The 16,843-nt window shown below is 39.2% G+C and overlaps 1 protein-coding gene across 1 annotated transcript in view; it reads left to right on the forward strand.

The window, feature by feature from the left end:
• PLEKHM3 (pleckstrin homology domain containing M3) overlaps nucleotides 1-16,843 on the forward strand; it is a 213,784-nt gene that overhangs the window by 168,869 nt on the left and 28,072 nt on the right. Inside the window, 1 exon segment of the mRNA XM_005676438.3 lies at nucleotides 6,092-6,249. Within this exon segment, the coding sequence (XP_005676495.2) occupies nucleotides 6,092-6,249 (158 nt within the window).

The raw sequence follows: 16,843 nt of genomic DNA on the forward strand, positions 1-16,843 counted from the left end.
ACCATTTTATAGGTAGTACCTCCACTTTTACATTTTCAATCTACAGTTGGAAAAGCAAAACAATCACATGTTAAAGGATAGCAAAAAATACAGGAGAACATCAATTTCCATATTAAATTGTGTGGTTATAAAAATAAGTTACATGAAGCACAAGAGATCCATGGCAGGTGAAGTAGCCAAAGATGACTGTCCAGATCAAGCCAGAATAGATCTGAGCCGTGAATCCTGGGTGACATTTAAGTGAGTGTTAAGAAGTGAAACTCCAGATAGAAGAAATACATTGACAAAGGTACAGAAGCAAGAACAAACATATTCTACACAGGGAAGAGTTCCCTCACAACAGAACATAAATACCACGGAGTGGAAAATGAATTTGGATAGACAGTGTGGAATTAGCCTATGGAGACCCTTGTACACCAGGCAAAATATAGGCTCCAGTTCTCTCTAGTTCATGCTTCTATCAATAGCCAAGTATATTCAGTGCCAACTATGCATTGAATTCAGCAAATTCAGTGCAATTTTCTGAAATGAATGAATGAAGAATGGTAAAATAAGAATTCAACCAAAGGTTTGAGGGAAGAGATAACACACAATGAAAGTAATGTATAAACCTGATTAGTATAAATGCTGGATAGATTCAAGGAAAAAGGCTATCATCCATAAATAAAACCAGAATCTTATTTCATTATTAAATCAGGACTTCCTTGGTGGCACAGTGGATAAGAATCCGCCTGCCAATGCGGGGGACATAAGTTTGACCTCTGGTCCAGGAAGATTCCACATGCACCACAACCTCTGGGCCTGCACTCTAGGGCCTCTGAGCTGCAAGAACTGAGCCTGCATGCTGCTGAAGCTTGCATGCCTGGAGCCCATGCTCCACAACAAGAGAAGGTACTGCAGTGAGAAGCCCACATACTGCAATGAAGAGGAGCCCTCACTCACTGAAACTAAAGAAAACCACATAAAGCAATGAAGATTCAGTGCAGCCAAAAATAAATAAATAATTAATTTTTTAAAAAAATCAACATCAACCCTGAAACATTATGCTAAGTGAAAGAAGCCAGTCATAGAACACCGCATATTATATTATTCTATTTACATGAAATAGCCAGAGTAGGAAAAATTATGAAGACAGAAAGTGGAGATTGCTTGTGGGATGGGTTAGGGAGAAAAGATTAGTGACTGCTAATGGGTGTGGGGATTTGGAGGAGAGTGGAGGAAATGTTCCAACATTGATTGTGGTAATGGTACAAGAAACACCTGGAGTGACAGGCAAATTTTGCCTTGGAGTACAGAATGAAGCACGGCAAAGGCTAATAGAGTTTTGCCAAGATAACACAATGGTCATAGCAAACACCCTCTTCCAACAACACAAGAGAAGACTACACATGGACATCACCACATGGCCAACACCAAAATCAGATTAATTATATTCTTTGCAGTCAAAGATGGAGAAGCTCTACACAGTCAGGAAAAACAAGACCGGGAGCAGACTGTGACTCAGATCATGAACTCCTTATTGCCAAATTCAGACTTAAATTGAAGAAATTGGGGAAAACCACTAGACCCTAGACCATTCAGGTATGACCTATATCAAATCCTTTATCATTATACAGTGGAAGTGAGATATAGATTTAAGGGACTAGATCTGATAGACAGAGTGCCTGATGAACTATGGACGGAGGTTCGTGACATTGTACAGGAGACAGCGATCAAAACCATCCCCAAGAAAAAGAAATGCAAAAAAGCAAAATGGCTGTCTGAGGAGGCCTTACAAATAGCTGTGAAAAGAAGAGAAGCTAAACACAATGAGAAAAGGAAAGATATACCCATTGAATGCCGAGTTCCAAAGAATAGCAAGGAGAGATAAGAAAGCCTTCCTCAGTGATCAATGCAAAGAAATAGAGGAAAGCAACAGAATGGGAAAGACTAGAGATCTCTTCAAGAAAATTAGAGATACCAAGGTAACATTTCATGCAAAGATGGGCTCGATAAAGGACAGAAATGGTATGGACCTAACAGAAGCAGAAGATATTAAGAAGAGGTGGCAAGAATACACAGAAGAACTGTACAAAAAAGATCTTCACAACCCAGATAATCACGATGGTGTGATCACTCACCTAGAGCCAGACATCCTGGAATGTGAAGCCAAGTGGGCCTTAGGAAGCATCACTACAAACAAAGCTAGTGGAGGTGATGGAATTCCAGTTGAGCTATTTCAAATCCTAAAGGATGATATTGTGAAAGTGCTGCACTCAATATGCCAGCAAATTTGGAAAACTCAGTAGTGGCCACAGGACTGGAAAAGGTTGGCTTTCATTCAAATCCAAAAGAAAGGCAATGCCAAAGAATGCTCAAACTACCACACAATTGCACTCATCTCACACGCTAGTAAAGTAATGCTCAAAACTCTCCAAGCCAGGCTTCAGCAATATGTGAACCATGAACTTGCAGATGTTCAAGCTGGTTTTAGAAAAGGCAGAGGAACCAGAGATCAAATTGCCAACATCCGCTGGATCATCAAAAAAGCAAGAGAGTTCCAGAAAAACATCTATTTCTGCTTTATTGACTATGCCAAAGCCTTTGACTGTGTGGATCACAATAAACTGTGGAAAATTCTGAAGGAGATGGGAATACCAGACCACCTGACCTGCCTCTTGAGAAACCTGTGTACAGGTGAAGAAGCAACAGTTGGAACTGGACATGGAACAACAGACTGGTTCCAAATAGGAAAAGGAGTATGTCAAGGCTGTATATTGTCACCCTGCTTATTTAACTTCTATGCAGAGTACATCATGAGAAACGCTGGGCTGGATGAAGCACAAGCTGGAATCAAGATTGCCAGCAGAAATATCAATTATCTCAGATATGCAGATGAAACCACCCTTATGGCAGAAAGTGAAGAACTAAAGGGCCTCTTGTTGAAAGTGAAAGAGGAGAGTGAAAAAGTTGGCTTAAAGCTCAACATTCAGAAAACGAAGATCATGGCATCTGGTCCCATCACTTCATGGCAAATAGACGGGAAAGCAGTGGAAACAGTGGCTGACTTTATTTTTCTGGGCTCCAAAATCACTGCAGATGGTGATTACAGCCATGAAATTAAAAGATGCTTACTCCTTGGAAGGAAAGTTATGACCAACCTAGACAGCATATTCAAAAGCAGAGACATTACTTTGCCAACAAAGGTCCATCTAGTCAAGGCTATGGTTTTTCCAGTAGTCATGTATGGATGTGAGAGTTGGACTATAAAGAAAGCTGAGCGCTGAAGAATTGATGCTTTTGAACTGTGGTGTTGGAGAAGACTCTTAAGAGTCCCTTGGACTGCAAGGAGATCCAACCAGTCCATCCTAAAGGAGATCAGCCCTGGGTATTCATTGGAAGGACTGATGCTGAAGCTGAAACTCCAGTACTTTGGCCACCTAATGCAAAGAACTGACTCATTTGAAAAGACCCTGATGCTGTGAAAGATTGAGGGCAGGAGGAGAAGGAGATGACAGAGGAAGAAATGGTTGGATGGCATCACTGACTCAATAGACATGAGTTTGAGTAAACTCCGGGAGTTGGTGATGGACAGGGAGGCCTGATGTACTGTGATCCATGGGGTCGTGAAGAGCTGGACACGTATGAGCAACTGAACTGAACTGAAGCTCTTGTTGGTAACATCATTTGCAAATGTGTTCTCCCAGTTTATAGGTTATCTTTTTGTTTTATTTATGGTTTTGTTTGCTGTGCAAAAGCTTAAAAGTTTGATTAAGTGCCATTTGTTTATTTTCGCTTTTATATCTGTTACCTTGGGAGACTAACCTAAGAAAACATGGGTACAGTTTATGTCGGAGAATGTTTTGTCTATATTCTCTTCTAGGAGTATCATGTCATATTTAAGTATCTAACCCATTTTGAGTTTATTTTTGTATGTGGTGTGAGGGTGTGTTCAAGTTTAATTTGCATGCAGCTGTTCAGCTTTCCCAGCACTACTTGCTAAAGGGGCTGTCTTTTCCCCAGTTCATATTCTTGCCTTCTTTGTCAAGATTTATTGACCATAGGTGTGTGGGTTTACTTCTGGGCTCTCTATTCTGTTCCATTGATCCATATGTCTCTTTTTGTGCCGGTCCCACACTGTTCTGATTATTGTAGCTTTGTAGTATTGTCTAAAGTCTGGTAAAGTTAATGCTTCCTGCTTTGTTCTTTTTCCTCAGGATTGCTTTGGGAAATCTGGGCTTTTTATCATTCTGTATAGATAATTTTTGTATTATCTGTTCTGATTCTTTGAAAAATGTCATGGGTAATTTGATAGGGATCATATTAAATCTGTAGATTGCTTTGGGTAGTATTGTCATTTTAACAATATTAATCCTTCCAATCCAAGAGCATGAGATATCTTTCTATTTCTTTGAGTCATCTTCAGTTTCCTTTATTAATGTTTTGTTGTTCTCAGAATATAAGAATGCTGGAGTAGATAGCGATTCCCTTTTCCAGGGGATCTTTCCAACCTAGGGATTGAACCCAGGTCTCCCACATTGCAGGCGGATTCTTTACTGTCTGAGCCACCAGGGAAGGGCCCATAGATTTCAGGATTATCAGTTCTGGTTCTGTGAAAAATTTCACAGTTAATTTGACAAGGATCACATTAAATCCATAGATTACTTTGGGTAGTATAGCCATTTTAACAATATTAATTCTTCCAATCCAAGAGCATGGGATATCTTTCTATTTCTTTTAATCATCTTCAATTTCCTTTATTAATGTTTTGTAGTTCTCAGTATATAAGTCTTTCACTTATGTGGGGTTTATTCATAAGTATTTTATTTTACTGTTTTGATGTGGTTTTAAAAGGGATGGTTTTTTACAGTCTCTTTCTGATATTTCATTGTTAGTGTGTAAAGAAATTGCAGAATAAATTTTTATATTCCTTATAGTCTTTTACTCTAGTATTATCAGCCACTACTATTTGTTTACCTTAACCTGGTAATATCTCTTTAAGTATGATTTACTGCTCTCAGGTGTTATTTTTATGTAGATTCTCATTTTAATTATGATTCATTTGAAAGTATCCATCTATTTCCAGCTATTTCCAAATTAAATTCAATCTTCATTTTTTTCTTTTATCAAAATCAGCATGTATATGCATGTGCCTCAGTAAGAGAGAAATAAAGGCAGATTTTATCTTGTTAGTATAGAACTGCTAAAGTCTTTGAAGCCTGTGCATTGTTAGTTAAGTGAGGAGGGGCTCTGATCAACCATGGCTCCAAACTCATGAATGTTTGAGGGGAAGGAACTGAGGGAGGCAGCCAGACTCAAGACAAGACACTGGGGCCTTGTGGAGACAAGTGTCAGTTGAGGAGCACATGTCTCAGCAGGAGCCAGCAGCCTCTACTCACAGCCGGGATCATCATCATGTTGGAATCCAGGCCTAGTTTTGCCAGATCTAATGATTTTTCAAAAGAAGCCAAAATCTGAATTTTTAAATCATGTAACCCCCTCCCCAATTATTAAATTGGCTCATTTTTTTAAACACTAAGAGATTTTAAAAAAACATCTTCAGGCTAAATATAGTCCTCAGACTGCCAAATTGTAACTTCTGTTATTATGATACTTAGCAGCAGCAAGAGAAACCCATTTTTCCACATTTGTTACATGTTCTTAGGTGAGCTGGTGAAAAAACTATTCTATTAACTCATTAGGAAACAGATATTATTGGATATATAACATAACATAAAATTCTACACCAGTAGTTACCCTGTTTGTTTTCAATCTGTTTTGGGAAATCCGCCACACTCCTCGCATACTACACCATAACTGTCTATGAAAGTAGGCTTCCCCATTTGTTGGTCCTCTATCCGCTACAACACACTACAGAAAAAGAGCAATACAAAAGAAGTTTCAACATCTTCATTTTTCAACCCCCAGTGGTTTAAGCCAGAGAGTTCTTTCGGAGTGAAAATACTATGTCTTTTCTTTCTCAGAGTTGCTGAGAAATTATAATTAGAGGTTTTCCTGTTGTGTAAAGGAAAGGAATTCCAGTCCTGCATCTACAAGACTTTTTGTTCTCAACAAATTTGCTTTCTTCCCTGTTCTGTTTCTCTTTCTGCAGGTAATAGAGGGAAAGCTGGCTCCATTCTTGGGCAAGGTCATTAAATTTGCCACCTCGCATGTGTACAGCTGCAGTCTTTGTAGCCAGAAGGGGTTCATCTGTGAAATCTGTAACAATGGAGAGATCCTCTACCCTTTTGAGGATATTTCAACAAGCAGGTACAGAATCTCTTGTCTTACAACAGTATACCTGAATATGTCACATGCGGTGTTATTGGGCCAGATCGGGCCAACTTTTTGTCAAGCACTGTGTCTCTGTCTCTGCCTCTGCATCAGATTTCCCGTTGTCCTGGAGAATATTTTTTACCCTTTGGTTTCCTACATTTATTTCCAACTCACTTTGCTTCCTTTATCCAGAATGATATAACAAAGTTGCAAAAAAAACCATAGTCTAGATCTATCTTATTTGGTAACAAAGAGTATTCAGCTTCATTTTTTGAATAAAGATGGGGGTGGAAGAATTCTCACAACCATCCCAGGATCAAGTGATAGGCTATGGAAATCATAGTCTCAAGAGGAAGACCCAAACTGGATGGATGACTAGGAAGAAAACCAGAGGACAGTGGTGAACAGCTGTCTGGCTCACCACATGCTCTTCTCTATAGATGCACTACAGTCTAGTGATGAAAGTTTTAGGATCCAAAGGAGAGAAAAGTGGGAGTCCATGTGGGATTATTTTTCTAACCAAAGTAATATTTGGGTATCATCACTTCCATTGATTGATGGATGATTTTTTCCCCCTGACTTAAGAGCAGAGTTTTTCCTGTTGCCTATTTCCTGAGTCATAAAATGATACATATCACTTTTCCTTTCGTTCCAACAGCGTAATAGGAATATACATTGTTTGTGCATAAGGGCATTGGCTTCTCTGGGCATGAATTCATGGCTCATTTCCCACCCTGCTGGGCTCACTTACTCTGTGGTTCAGAATAGAAGGTGAGGCACTTAGCCAGGGAGAGTTGAAGCATGTGTGGTAAAGCTAAGATATTAAAAGTCCACTCAGCCCTTCTGGCCTCTTCTTAAACCCAAAGACTATTTGTAAACGTCTAGGTCCCGCACACAGAAAGACAGACACATAAACATAAGATTCCCTATACACACACACTCCTGCCTCCAGTTTCCTGAGTACTGTTATTTAGCTCATAGCCTAAAGATTATATACTTCTTAAAAATGTATACCACACAAAAACTTGTATACAAATGTTCATAGCAACAGTATTCATAGTAATCAAAAATTAGAAACAATATAAATGCCTATCAGCTAATGACTAGATAAACAAAATGTGATATATTCATATAGTGAAATATTATCCCATCTAAAAAGGAATGAAGTATATGCTGCAGAGTGGATGAACCTTGAAGCCATTATGCTAAGTTCAAGAAGCCAGACACAAAAGGCCACATATGTTCTATTTATTTGAAATGTACCCAAAAGACAAATCTATAGAGACAGAAAGTAGATTTGTAGGTGCCTAGAGCTTGGGGAAGGGGGAAAGAGAATAACTACTAACGAGCATAGATTTATTGGGGGGGGGGGTGATACAAATGTTCTAGAATTGGATAGTTGTGATGGTTACACATTCTTGTGAATATACTAAAAAGCAGTGAATTTTACACTTTAAAAGAGCAGGTTTTATGTGAATTATACTGCAATAAAAAATGTTTAATAAAAAAGTAAAAATTAAAAAAATACTTCCAACTGAATATGCCATATATTTTGGGCCATAAAAGAAGTCTCAATAAATTTAAAAGATTGAAACCATACCAGATGTGTTCTCTGAGACATGGAATTAAGATCTCCAGTAGAAAAACATTTTGAAAAACCCCAAAGTATTTGGAAATTAAATAATGTGCTCTAAAAACCCATGTGTCAAAGAAGAAATCCACCACAAGAGAAATTTTAAAAAGAATTTAAAGAGCATTAAGTTCACCATTTTAATGTATCAGTTTTTAAAATAATTTTTGTAAGTCTTTATTGACTATGTTACAGTATTGCTTCTGTTCTATGTTTTGGTGGTTTTGGCTGTGAAGCATGTAGAATCTTATCTCCCCAACCAGGGATTGAACCTGCGACCCTTGCATTGGAAGGTGAAGTCTTAAACACTGCCAGGGACATCCTTAAAATATTTTTAAATGAATGAAAATGAAATACAAAATATCAAAATGGAATGCAGCTTAAGTTTTTTGAGAGAAATTTATAGCTATAAACACCTATATCAGAAAAGAGGAAAGAAGGTCTCAAATTAATAAACTAAAATCCCACTTTAAGAAACTTATGAAAAGCAAAGTAAATCCAAAGCAAGCAGGAGGAAAGAAAGGGTTAAGATTAGAGAAGATATCAGTGAAATGAAAAACAATAAGTCCATGAAACCACAAATTGGTTCTTTGAAAAGATTAACAAACTTGATAGCCTTTTAGGTAGGCCACCAAAAAATTAAGAGAGAAGATACAGATTGCCAGAATCAGGAAAGAAAAAGGGTATAGCAATTAAAAGAATTTTTAAAAGGCAGTATAAACAACTTCATCCCAACAAGTTAGACAACTTAGATTAAATGGATAAATTTCTAGAAAGACAAAGTACAAAACTGACTCAAGAAGAAATAAAAATATGAATAGGCCTTCAACAAGAAATTGAAATAGTAATTTTTTCTTCTTCTTCCCATGAAGAAGTCAGAAGGCTTCACTGGTGAATTTTGTTGAATATTTGAAGAAATAATACCAATTCTTTACACCATGATAAAGAGGGGCATTATATGATAATTGGATCAGCTCTTTGAAAAATAAAAAACAATATTTAGTGTGTATGAACAGAGAGTCAAAAATGCATGAGGCAAAAACCAACTGCATGGAGAAACAGATGAATCCACAATTATATTTAAGTATATCCATTATTATAGTTGGGCTTCACTGGTGTCTGCAATGCTGGAGACCCTGGGTCAGGAAGATCCCCTGGAGAAGAGAATGGCAACCCACTCCAGTATTCTTGCCTGGGAAATCCCATGGACAGAGGAGCCTGGTGAGCTGCAGTCCATAGGGAAACAAAGAGTCAGACACAACTGACAGATCCCTTAGGCAGAAAATCAGTGAATGTATAGTAATTGAAAAGCACTATCAACCAAGTGACTCTAATGGACATCCATGTCAATTCATGTGGTCCATCCTAAAACAGACTATACATTCTTCTCTAGCTCACGTGGAATATTTACTAAGAGAGAGATCACATTCTGGGCCATTAAACCTATCTGGACAAATTTTAAACAATAGAATTTATACAAAGTATGGTCTCAGACCATAATGAAATTAAACTGTAATCAGTATTAGAAAGATACCTGCAAAATACCCAAATATTTGAAAATTAACTATATACCGTTAAATAACATGAGTTTATAACACGTTCACTTAAAAATCGACACATGGGTATTTATAGCAGCTTTATTCCTAATTGCCCCAAATTGGAAACAACCAAGTTGTCCTTTACTAAGTGGATGGATAAAGAAACTCTGGTTTATCCATATTGTGCAGTATTATTCAGGGATAAAAGAAATGAGCTATTATGCCTCAAAAGGACATGGAGGAAACTTAAATGCATATTATTGAGTGAAAGAAGCCAATCTGAAAAAGTTACTTACTGTATAACTCCAAGTATGTGACATTCTGAAAAAGGCAAAACTATACAGACAGTTGGAGAAGGGAATGGCAACCCACTCCAGTACTCTTGCCTATAAAATGCCATGGATGGAGGAGCCTGGTGGGCTACAGTCCATGGGGTCACAGAGTCAGACACGACCGAGTGACTTCATGACGATGACATGATACAGACAATAAGAAAATCAATGATTACCAGGGTCTTGAGAGGGGGTAGGGAGGAATGAATAGATGAAACACAGTAAATTTGGGGGCAATGAGATTATTCTTGTAATAGTGCATACATGACATTATACATTTGTCAAAATTCATAGAACCGTACAACACAGGATAACTCTTTATTTTAAACTGTGGACTTCAGTTAATAATATGCCAATATTGGTTCATTAATTGTAACAAACTACTACACTAATGCAAGATGTTGATAATTGGGAAAACTGGAGGTCAGTCATAATATGGGAACTCTGTACTACCTACTCAGTTTTCCTATAAATCTGAACCTTGAAAATGTTGTCATTTAGCTGCTAAGTTGTGTCCAACTCTTTGGGACCTTGTGTACTATAGCCTGCCAGGTTCCTGTGTCCATGGGATTTCCCAGGCAAACAGCAGAGCAGGTTGCCATTTCCTTCTCTAGGGTATCTTTCTGACCAAGGGATCAAACCCACATCTCCTGTGTTAGCAGGTGGATTCTTTACTGGGGAGCCACCAGGGAAGCCCTCTCCCAAAAAATAAAACCTGTCAAAACAGTTCATTCAGCAGAATATTTGGCTCAAAGGTCAAAGCTGAAAAGTTTTAATAAACTTTATTAGAACAACTTTAGATTTACAGAAAAATCACAAAGATAGTACAGAAAATTCCCTTATATTCCATACCCAGTTTTCACTATTAACATCTTATATTAGTATATTTATTACAATTCATGAACCAATACTGATATACAATTATTAGCTAAAATCCATAGTTTTTTTTCCTCTGATTTCCTTAGTTTCTACCTAGTCATCTTTTCTGTTCCAGAATATCACATTACATTTAATTGCTTCATCATCCTCTGCTTTGTGATGGTACCAATCTTTCAGACTTTGTTTTCATGGCCTTGACAGTTTTGCAGGGTATTGGTCAGGAATTTTGTACAGTCCTTCTATTGGGGCATACTTACTGTCTTTCTTATGATTATACCAGGTTCTATGGGTTTGGGAGGAAGAACAAAGAGGTAGTGTCATTTTCATCATGATTTGCATCATGATATCATATCATGGGTACATACTATGAACATGACTGATCACTATAGTTTTTGTGTCTCCACTTCAAAGTTACTCATCCCCTGCCCCCCTCTCCCATCTCCTTTTTACACTTCCCTTCTGGAAGTCAGTATGTTCAACCCATACTTAAGCAGTGGGGACTTATATGAGTGGAATATGTATAAAGTCATTTGGAATTCTTCTGCCTAAAGAGATTTGTTTCTTCTTTCCCATTTATTTTTTCAATTATTTATTCATATCAGTATGGACTCATACATACTTATTTTATGTGTGTGTGTTAGTCCCTCAGTCGTGTCTGACTCTTTGTGACCCCATGGACTGTAGCCCACCAGGCTTCTCTGTCCATGGAATTCTCCAGGCAAGAATACTAGAGTAAGTTGCCATTTCCTTCTCCAGGGGATCAAACCTGGGTCTCCTGCATTGCAGGCAGATTCTTTACCATCTGAGCCACCAGGGAGCCCAAAATAAATAAAATAAATAAAAAGTATTTATTTTGCACTCTGGGTTATCCAATACCACTTACTTGTGTTGCTCAAACCGTTCCAGTTTTAACCATTTGACTCTCAGTTGGCTCCTGTGTCCCCTCGGCATATCATAGTGATTATGGGGGTTTCGGTGTTGGGCAGTTCCTTACTTTCTAGCAGTGCTCCCAGCTCTTCTTATGTAATTCCTGCCCTAATCGTAGAAGCAGCCATTTCTTCAGGGGGCCCTGGTTCCTTTTTAATAGAGAATATTAGAAACCAAAATCAGGGTGCTGGGGTACACACACATTTAAAGCCCTCAGCCTCGGTACTTGTCTCTTGCAGGGCAGAGGTGCTCCTCTCTCACTGCACATCTGAATCTCCTGTGAGATCTGGCTTCTTTAAATCCCTAGAATCGGTATCTTCAAAGACTCCCATGTGATTCTGAGTCACATGCAGGAGAAAGAACCCCTCCTCTAAGATACCTATCGTCATGATCCAAGATGCTGGATTCTCACAACCAAAATGACCACATTAGCACGGCCATGGGCTCATAAGGCCTTTACCCTGTAGGAAGGAATACAGTCGGAATCCTCTGTTTCTCCCTTAGTCAGATTCAGTTCCCTTTATTTGCTTGCACAGATGTCTGAGTCTGAAGGAGCACTGAGCCTTCCTGGAATTCCAGGTTCATAATACTTTCCAGGAACCTGCCGAGCTTTCTCTTGGTGTTCAATTTCCACTTAAATGCTAGGAGTGGATTATACACGTCAATGGAAAAGGACAAACAGAAACCCTAATAAAAGATTTACTGAAGGAAAACTGTGATCAAAAATAGAGTTGCAGATTTAAAACATATCTATAAAGACGTACTAAGTAAAGGTGGCGCTAGTGGTAAAGAATCCACCTGCCAATGCAGGAGGCACAAGAGACCCAGGTTCAATCCCTGGGTCAGGAAGATCCTCTGGAGAAGGAAATAGCAGTCCACTCCAGTATTCTTGCCTGAAAAATTCTATGGACAAAAGCCTGGAAGACTACAGTCCATAGGGTCACAAAGCGTTGAACACAACTGAACACATACACATACATAAATAAAAATGAATTTGAATAGTGGGACAAATTTTAAAATCTATGTGTAACTGAAATCTTTACAGATGAAGTGATGATAAATCAGATTTGCTGCAAAATAATCTGATGGTGGGAGGGAGAAGATAAATATAGATAAATGAGATAATCATTGGTGATAGGTATTGGTGATAGGTGATAGGTATGCAGGGATTTATTATACTATCCTCTCTACTTTCTGAATATGTTTGACATTTTCCATAGTAAAATATGTTTTAAAAATCTATATGTGAAAATCCTAGAAATTTAGTTTTAGTGAAATTGTTTCCACATACGTATCTAAACCATCTGGCTAAATCCAGCACCCCTGTGCCCTCAGAACTATATTTAATATTCTTTCAGACCCAACTATCATGTGAACAACATAATTACAATTCAGTAAAGAACATTCCACAAGCATTAGAACTATTCATTCCTTCAATAAATGATTCACTGAGCATATTATGTTTGTGCACTGGGCTGGGTTCTGGAGACACAAAGTGAACCCGGCGTGCTCCTTGCTCACAAATAGTTGACAGTCTCCAGTAAGAGACAGACAAGCCACCAGGCAGTTGCGTTCACATGTGGGAGGAGCCACCGTAGAGGGGGTCGACCTGGGGTTCCACTAAGGGGAATGACATGCATTGTGAGTAGAAAGATGTTCCACAATTTCTAAACAGAGAAAACGCCATGTTGAGCTCTAAAGCACTGATTCATGCACTTCAGTATCAGCATATACCTGGTTCTAACGTGCTCATTTGATTATGGCCATCTGTCACCTGGACTTCCCAGGTGGCTCAGCGGTAAAGAATCTGCTTGCCAATCCAGAAGACGTGGCTTCGATCCCTGGATCGGGGATATCTGCTTGAAAAGGAAATGACAACCCATTCCAGTATTCTTGCTGGAAAATTACATGGACAGAGGAGCCTGGCGGGCTACAGTCTATGGAGTCACAAAAGAGTTGGACACGACTTGGTGATTAAACATTATCAAATGTTGGTCAACTCTTAAGGCTTTCTCTTCCTTATTAAATGAATTGTTCTGCAGAAGGAAACTTCACAAATGTGTAATTTAGAAATAAAACCCTAGTATTAATTTTTAGAACAGCACCTCTGGCTGACATAGCCACTATTCTGGGCTTGTAGGGGAAATCGCACCAGTACTTACTAGTGCCAGCAGTGTTCATATGTCATCATTTAATTCTGCTACCAGTCCTCTGAGGAAGTATTGTTACCTCCATTTTTATAATGAGGAAACCTAGTTTCAGAGGAGGCAATTAACTTGGCCCAAGAGATAAAGCCAAAACGTGAAGCCAGATATATCTGACTCTAAAATTTGTGCTTTTTTCATTGTACATCCCTGTTTTTTCTGTACTTATAGTCTTCAAACTGTTTTTGCAGCATACCCTCTAAAAGAAATTTGAAAATCGTAATAACCTGTTATTAAAGAAATCTCTCCGCAAAAATGTTCTTTACAATTTTCCCTTTATTTGCCAACCTGGATTTTTTTTTTTTTTTTTTTAAATACTTGGAGCAGTGAGCTGCAGTTAGATTGGGCTAGGGGAAAGCTCTGCCTTTGTTTTGTGAAGTGGCCCTGAGGGGGTGGGGGGGCTGGGGAAGGGGACCACAGCCAGGCTTCCAGCTCTGTGCAGCCAGGGCAGGCCATGTTCAGCTGGGGGTACCTGTGGAATGAGGGCCTGCCTTTATCAGGTTTAGGAAGGCACATCCCAGATTAAATACATACCTCTCTCCTTTAAATAGAAAAACATGGAAATCCAGGTTGCAAGATTTTGAATACAGTAGGGAGATCCAGAACCACAAAACTGCTTTACTTGAGCCTAATCCAGCATTTACCCCTGTAGAAGACTGAAAAGAGAGCTCAGCTCTAGGAGAGAGGGACCTTCTGTGGAAACAATGGTCAAGGTCTACATCCTGAGGAAGCAGGAATGACAAAACACAGCCTTCTTGATGGAGAATAAGAAATATGGGCTCTAACTTCTCAGAAAGACAAATCAGAAGATTAGACCGATAACAGCCCTAAGATGTAAGAGAAAGCAATCAGTATAAAAGCAAAAAGTCACATAAAACCACAGAATGACCCAGAACTTAGGTTGTTGTTTGTGTTTTTTTTTATCCTAAAATTACCTTCTATCCAGCTTTCTTTCCAATATCTCTGCATATCACTGATCTTCTTTTGTTACTAAGGACAGAGTGCTGCTAAGGAGGCCAGTCCTCAATCTTGAAATGTATAAATGCTTCCTCTTAGATAATACTCTGCATGCGTTTTAACATAAGACTTACAAAATATACCAGCTATCATAAATCAGTTCCATCCTTTCAATCTGATCCATTCAGCCATGTTGAATTTTTCATGTCACAGACAAGCCATCCCCACAGGTTTTCCAGTATGGAAAACATTGCACTTTAAGATTTAATGACCCCACTCCCATTTGGGGCTGTATTTAGATATGAAGTGGGCTTCCCTGGTGGCTTAGATGGTAAAGAATCTGCCTGCAGTGCAGGAAAAGAAGAAAGAAAGTGAAGTCACTCAGTCATGTCTGACGCTGTGACCCCATGGACTATAGCCTGCCAGCCTCCTCCATCCGTGGGATTTTTCAGGCAAGAGTACTGGAATAGGTTGCCATTTCTTTCTCCAGAGGATCTTCCTGACCCAGGGATCAAACCCGGGTCTGCCACATTGCAGGCAGACTCTTTACCATCTGAGCCACAAGGGAAGCTCCAGTTCAATCCCTGGGTTGGGAAGATCCTCTGGAGAAGGAAATAGCTACCCACTTCAGTGTTCCTGCCTGGAGAATTCCATGGACAGAGGAGCCCGACAGGCTACAGTCCATAGGGTGGCTCAGTTGGATACAACTGAGCAATTAACATTTTGATTTTCGCTTTCACTTTTGATGTAGAGTACTATAAGAACATTATACATTAATACATGAATTTGGTTTCCCTCGTAGCTCAGTCAGTAAAGAATCTGCCTGCAATGCAGAAGACCCCAGTTCCATTCCTGGACCAGGAAGATCCCCTAGAGAAGGAAATGGCAATCCACTCCAGTACTCTTGCCTAGAGAATCCCATGGACAGAGGAGCCTGGCAGGCTACAGTCCACGGTGTCTCAACAGTCGGGTATGACTTAGTGACTAAACCACCACCACATGAATTTGGTGGGTTTCATATAGTAAGCATCCATAACTATTTACTATTTGGTTCAGCTCTCCCAAGTATGTTATATGTGTTCATTAAGAACAGTGACAGAGCTTTTAAAAAACTGATTAGTTCAGTTCAGTTCAGTCACTCAGTCATGTCCAACTCTTTGTGACCCCATGGACTGCAGCACGCCAGGCCTCCCTGTCCATCGCCAACTCCCAGAGTTTACTCAAACTCATGTCCATTGAGTCGGTGATGCCATCCAGGCATCTCATCCTGTGTCATCCCCTTCTCCTCCTGCCTTTAATCTTTCCCAGCATCAGGGTCTTTTCAAATGAGTCAGTTCTTTGCATCAGGTGGCCAAAATATTGGAGTTTCAGCTTCAGCATCAGTCCTTCCAATGAATATTCAGGACTGATCTCCTTGCAGTCCAAGGGACTCTCAAGAGTCTTCTCCAACACCACAGTTCAAAATCATCAATTCTTCGGCACTCAGCTTTCTTTATAGTCCAACTCTCACATCCATACATGACTACTGGAAAAACCACAGCTTTGACTAGACGGACCTTTGTTGGCAAAGTAATGTCTCTGCTTTTTAATATGCTGTCTAGGTTGGTCATAACTTTTCTTCCAAGGAGCAAGTATCTTTTAATTTCATGGCTGCAGTCACCATCTGCAGTGATTAGTTAAGAGAATTTATAATACTGGCAATAAGTGAAAAAAGTCAGATAGGGAAAGACAGATATTGTATGATATCACCTATAATGTGGGATCTAAAAAAGCAAACTCATAGGTAGAACAGATTAGCAGTTATCAGAGGTGGGGGGTATGGAGTGGGCAAAATGAGTTAAGGGGGTCAAAGGTACAGATTTCCGTTTATAAGATGAGTACTGTATAGCATGGTGGTGGCGGCAGCAGCAGGCTTAGTCGCTATGTCATGTCTGACTCTTTGCGACCCTGTGGACTATAGCCCACCAGACTCCTCTGTCCTTGGAATTTTGAAGTCAAGAATGCTGGAGTAGGTTGCCATTTCCTCCTCCAGGAGATCTTCCCAATCCAGAGATTGAATTGGAAATAGCAATACTATATCATATATTTGAAAGTTGCTAAGAGAATATATCTTAAAAGTTC

The sequence above is a fragment of the Capra hircus genome, chromosome 2 (genome assembly GCF_001704415.2).
Source record: "Capra hircus breed San Clemente chromosome 2, ASM170441v1, whole genome shotgun sequence".
NCBI classification, from domain to species: domain Eukaryota; kingdom Metazoa; phylum Chordata; class Mammalia; order Artiodactyla; family Bovidae; genus Capra; species Capra hircus.